We start from the raw sequence: 6000 nt of genomic DNA, 5'->3' as shown, positions 1-6000 counted from the left end.
TCATTTAAGAGGAAAACTTTGTGTTGCATGCATGTATTTTTAAATGTTAGAAAATAATACAAATAAATTCAATATATATATATATATATATATATATATATATATATATATATATATATATATATATATATATATGAATAATAGAGGACAATAACGATAATAAAAAATATAAAATGAAAAATGTTAATATGTCTCTGTGGATGTGGAACGTTCTTTGACTCTATTCCTCAATAGTTGTTGCTCGTGCGTCAAACACCAACATTGAAAAAAATGGATTCTCCTATTGGGGTAGAGTTGACCAATCTTCTCACACAGATCCCAAGTACTTCTACATGCATTGCATACATGATTCCAACAATTCATGGAATATGTATCACAACGCAAACAACGTTGCAGTGGAGCTGGAACGGCAGCACAGGTACCACAAATATTTCTACAGATACCTATATTGTTAAATATTATAGGTTCGGAACACTTCAGACACTTTAACTGTTGTTGACGATAATCCGATTTTGTTCGCTTCGGTGGATGAGAAGGAGGCGATAGTTGAATCCGCAACACGCAATCACTACACATACCAGTACATGGATTGATTGAATCCTTAGGTCTACTTATTTGACAAAAGTAGCACACAATAGCCCCTGCAATCATCATTGGGTAGACACACACTTTTGGTTTTTCATTCCACTCTTTTGGAAACGGCATTTTACTAATTCGATTAGAAATATTAAGAGATGACTTACAGAAACTCTGAATGCTCTCTCCTATACCTACGATCTCTATTTATACAAATCAACATCATGTGAAAGTATAGTGGGATAACTTCTCCTACTCTTCCACCCTAAACGAGTCAAGTGGGAGTCGCATCTCTACCTATATAAGTCGACTTGCAAACCTAGAGTTCATTCATTCACTCTGCAACTGTGAGAAAACGTTAAGATGAATACTCAAAAAATAGTTGCTGCATTAAACAGAATATCTGCTATTGATACAAATAATTGGATAGAAGGGACAGATGATGAGGATGTCAACATTCCGCTAGAGGAAGTGATACTTGAAGAAGGTGTTGGAGTTGAAGAAGGTGTTTGAGTCGATGAAGTGGAGATTGACCTTGAAGTCAACGAAGTTGAAATTGAGGCTGAGAGCGATGAAGATGAAGACATGGTCGTTGAGCTAGTCGTAGATGGTGAAGGTGAAGATGAAGGGGTTGTAGCAGACTCATCTGAAGGTGATAGCGCTTTGAGAATCGGTCACCGAATGCTCAACATCACCGATACCTTAGAAGATCCTGCCGATTTATATTGCGTGATGAATGCGCATGTGCAGATCGAAACGATTGATGGCAGCATAAAAAAGTTATGTTGGTGCTGTTTCCGATTTTATTCAATAAGGAACAATAACGGTGGCTGGTATCAACACGTTAATATCCACGATACGGTCTCTATGATGGAGATGGGTCAATATTGGTGTGAGGCATGTGAAAGACCGCTTACAAATTTCACGAGAGTATCAGCTTGCGTAATATGCAATAATGTGAAACCTGTGGCAGAATAACCCTGGACCTATTGGTCAAAAAAAAAAACAACAACCCTTTTCAGGGCTACATTATTCACACAAACAGTAGTTAGTTGTATTAGTATTCATAGATTATATGACAAATGAATACTTTCACTAATAAAAAGTCTAAGTTGGAAATTTGTTAGTCTTTGAATATCTATACATTATATGACAAATAAATTACTACTTTGACTGAAAAGTCGATATTTGGAATTTGATAGTCATTGAATACTTTTACATACATACATTTTGTTTGAGGCTATAATGTTAACAATGGTATGAACCTGTTTCTGTTTGAAAGTATATTGTTTCAGTCTTCAATTGTAGCCCTGAAAAGGGCTGTTTTTTTTATTAATCCATGCAATGGTATGGACTAACGCTCCTCATCATCATCAGAAACAATGATGATTGTATCATCATCTGTATCTGATGATATACTGATGATGTCATCCTCATAATCATCTGAATCAGACGATATACTAATGGCATCATCATTAGCATAATTATCTAGCTCGTTATCCTCTAGATCGTCTAACTCATTGACATCCATCTCTAACTCTGCCTCTACTTCCTCTTGCATACCTTCTTCCATACGTGCCGGGAAATCATCAGGTAGATCATAGATACGTTGCAGCATTTGTGCAAAATTTGTACTGAAATGATCGAACGTTGAATCAATTCCATGTACCTGGATGGGGCCTGTACTCGTCATAGAATACTCTGGTACACTCATCGGTTCGGTGGTGGAATCAGCACTCGACATTGTGGAAGAATGATATAGAACTGGGATTGATGCTTTATTTATATTGGAAAAAAAGGAGAGGGTGAAGTGTGAATGTAGAACAATTCAGTGTTTGAAATTCGAAAGCAATAAAAATGACAATTTTCTTGAAATTCTAAGTGATTATTATTATGAGAAACTCTGAGTGATTATTATAAAAAAACTAATAAGGGAGAGGGAAAAAGACACTGCCCCAACCTCGCAGTGCCTTGTGTACACCAACCAAAAAGTGTGTACTCCGTGGAAGGAAAGGAAAGGAATAGAAAGGATGGGAGAAACGAGGAAACGATTACATATCATCGTCTGAATTCAGGACTTCATCAATCAGGATAGGGGATGGTGGAGGACTATCATCGGACTCATTGTCAGCGTCACCGTCATCATCGTCATCGCTGTCGTCGTCGTCTGTGTTTCCGGACTGTGTATCCCATTCGTAATCATTCCGCCAATCATAGGGATCTGGATAATCCCCATCAGACAGGTCCGCTTGATCGGTTCCAGTAACGTGAAGCACTTGTATCCGATCATCATAAATTATGTTATCATAATTCATCGAGTGAGGTGCCGTCGTGGAGGTAACGAAACCTTCATGGATAGAAGCCCAGTAAGGATGTTGATGCGCTGGGTCACTGTACGGCTCAGTAGTTGAATCAGGTTCCATGTTGAAGGTGGCTGATCAACTGAATATTCCAACAGATAATTCCTACTTTTATACTTTTGATAGGGAGTGGGGGAGGAGTGGGGAGGAGAGATTAAGTGGGAATGAATTTCAAAAATGACATGAGCTATATTCCATGAAAGAGAAAATTGAAAATACTATATGAATTATATGAAATATACTTATTGATTTCATTATGAAACATATTTTCTTCCCAAGAGATTATTTACAATAGATTAGAGAACACAAAAATTGATGTGAGGTATTTGCATAGAAGAACTTGTAATTGAAATAAAAAAAGGAAATAATAATAAGACGAAGTGAAGAAAAATGCTCCAACCATCGCATTGTTCAATGTGTACCAAACCAAAACAATGTACACCCTTAATTTCACTTCTTTTTTTTTATTTTATTTTTATTTCCTAAAATTACAAACATAAACTTAAAACTATCTTAATTAAATATTCCTAACTAACCTAAAACTAATCTTACTACACTTACACTTAATCTATGGGAAAGTTTTTATAAAAGTCACTAACTTTTTATAAGTCTCTATCAAAGAGGTATCTGCTTCACACTTTTTCTCCAGAGATGCATATTTCCGATCTAGCTCGGCTATTTCTTTTTCTACTTCCCTCTGTCGGTTAACAATTTCAGCCATTTCGCGCTTCCTTTTAACCAACGCGGCCTCACTAGCTCGAGAAGCATGTTCTGCTTCCTTACATCTCTGTAGAAAACTGTCCAACATTTCACTAACCTCTCCGATAGGCTGTCGCACTTGTGGCACTAACACTTCAGGATTCGTCACCGGTGTTGCCAGCATCGGCGAAAGCGGCACCACCGACGGAGTGAATACGATGGGAGCCTCCTCCGATGGGGACAATACAACTGGTGGCTCCTCCGGAGAAGGCGCCCTAGGTTGTTCCACTACTGCTGCGGGTGGTGTGGAGGGCCTTAAGCTGTTTGGAGCAGTCGACCAACTACCTGCATAAGGATTAGTCCTATTGCAAGTAGCTCGGTACTTAGAAATAGGACCAACCTTCGCTGCAGGTCGTTGGCAAACCTTCTTCACAGGCCTGACTTCCTCCTCCTCCTCGAATAAGTCAGGGCTAGCAGATCTGCACCTAACTCGCGAACGCGAAGTGGTTGCCTGGTCACCCGGCACCGCTCCCGAAGATGCTGCCTCCTCCTGGTCAGCGGACACCGGCAGAATAGACGCCACAGCATTATTCACCTCCTGTGTATTGGTTGCCATTCTGAAAAAGAAGAAATAATACAAAGTTAGTTGATATAAAAAATAACATTCTTAATTTACTTACTCAAATATCAAGTTGGTCGTTGGAAGGTACTGCCTTGTTGTGGAGTGGACTGCTCTCGATGAGATGACTTCTCGAACTGACTTCTCGAACTGGGGAGGGGAGGGGCGGGGCTTCGGAAAGGGGGCGGGGCTTCGAGAAGGGGCAAAAAACGCGCCCCGGATGCAAGTGGTGGATGTTGAGCGCCCCAGGCCGCGAAGCGATCGCCTATTAACCTAACGTAAGTATGCAGCTAACCTAACGTAACTGTTAACCTAACCTAACGAGGGAATACTAACCTAACACCTAACCTAACGTAACTATGCAGCTAACCTAACGTAACTATTAACCTAACCTAACGAGGGAATACATTCACCATGTTGGTTCCATTAATACATCATCAGTTGGTTTTGGTTTTGGTTGTATTATTCTATGATTTGGATTAATGTTCAGTCCTGGATATCCCAGTCCACCTGATGATGATGGCCTGACTTTATAGTTTCTCTCCAAAACTTCTTTATGGTTTTTCTCCAATACTTCAACTCTCTGTTCCAGTACATCATACTTTTTCATTGTAGTCCCTGTTATGTTTGACATAGCATCAAATTTTTTATTTGTAGACGCTGTTATGTCAGACATTTTTATGTCTACATCACTTGTAAGTTTGTCAAATTTACGAGTGAAAGTTATCCGAGCCTCTGCAATTTTATCGTCAAATGCTTGCCGGGCGTCCCGAGCAATATTGCCTATTGTGGATTGTATTGCAGCTTGTAGGGCTAGAAGTATAACCTCCTTTGTTCCGTTAATTTCCCCCTCAAGATATGATACAGTTACACAATCACTCTTGTCAATTGGTTCGCTTATATTTTTCAATATTTTTCTTTGCATGTCATAATGACCATCTTTTGTTAATTTAAAACCAATCCCGGGAGGACCTCGAATGACATTACCACCCAATTTTCTTTTTCTACCAAACTTATCGATTGTTTTAGACATTGTGCACTCTACGATGATTCTTTTCAAACTGATATTTCTTTCATTTACATTATGCTATATACTTTACAGTAATTGGTTAGGAAAATAGAAATGAAACAAATAATATTTTTATCATTTTTTATTCATCTAAGTAACTTGGTAAAAGTGATACATATACAATACATAATGCAATAATCACAAATAATCACAAATAAGAATGTTCCGGTTTGAAGGAATAAGCAATAATACTTCGAATTATAATTCAATTATTCATCTCTACAGTCAACAAATTGATTAGTTGGTCTAAGGCGCTCTCTTGAGAAAAAGAATGAACGATTTCAGACACCCAACGAATGTTATCATTAGGATCATTTCGATAAAATTCTATATCGCTATGACCCCATGGAAGAGTTCGAGTGGTATTCGGAATGATGAATCTCTTGTCGTCATGATACGATAAAGCGACTTTATTTTTCAATTCAGTGTAAATATCATGCAATACGCTTCTGAACGAGTTCATCTTCCTGAATATCATACCTCCCTCTTCAATGATTTTTTCATAGTCTTCACATGTCAATTCATTCTTTATAACAGATCGTTTCACACCTTTGGCCTTCTTCAGTTCACCATCAACAGATTTCACGTAATACGCTTAAGCACCTGTACCGTAAAAGCTGATTATTGGATCATTTGGGAATTCATCTTTGAAATTACCCAGAACTGACTTTGTCACT

At 38.3% G+C, this 6000-nt stretch overlaps 1 protein-coding gene across 1 annotated transcript; it reads right to left on the bottom strand.

Moving 5' to 3' along the window:
- Positions 1-3136: 3136 nt before the first annotated feature.
- LOC141483581 (uncharacterized) lies at positions 3137-4522 on the bottom strand. The gene is made up of 2 exons (XM_074178303.1): positions 4316-4522; positions 3137-4252 (listed from the first exon to the last, which is right to left on the bottom strand). Exon 2 carries the CDS (start codon positions 4249-4251, stop codon positions 3505-3507), a length of 747 nt encoding a protein of 248 aa, XP_074034404.1. The 5' UTR covers position 4252; positions 4316-4522; the 3' UTR covers positions 3137-3504.
- Positions 4523-6000: the final 1478 nt, after the last annotated feature.

Source organism: Leptinotarsa decemlineata, unplaced genomic scaffold, assembly GCF_025532065.1.
Source record: "Leptinotarsa decemlineata unplaced genomic scaffold, Ldec_3_MD MMD2_tig00003736_RagTag_RagTag, whole genome shotgun sequence".
Lineage (NCBI taxonomy): Eukaryota > Metazoa > Arthropoda > Insecta > Coleoptera > Chrysomelidae > Leptinotarsa > Leptinotarsa decemlineata.
The sequence above is the reverse complement of the archived record's forward strand: the minus strand, read 5'-3'. Positions and strand labels throughout refer to the sequence as shown.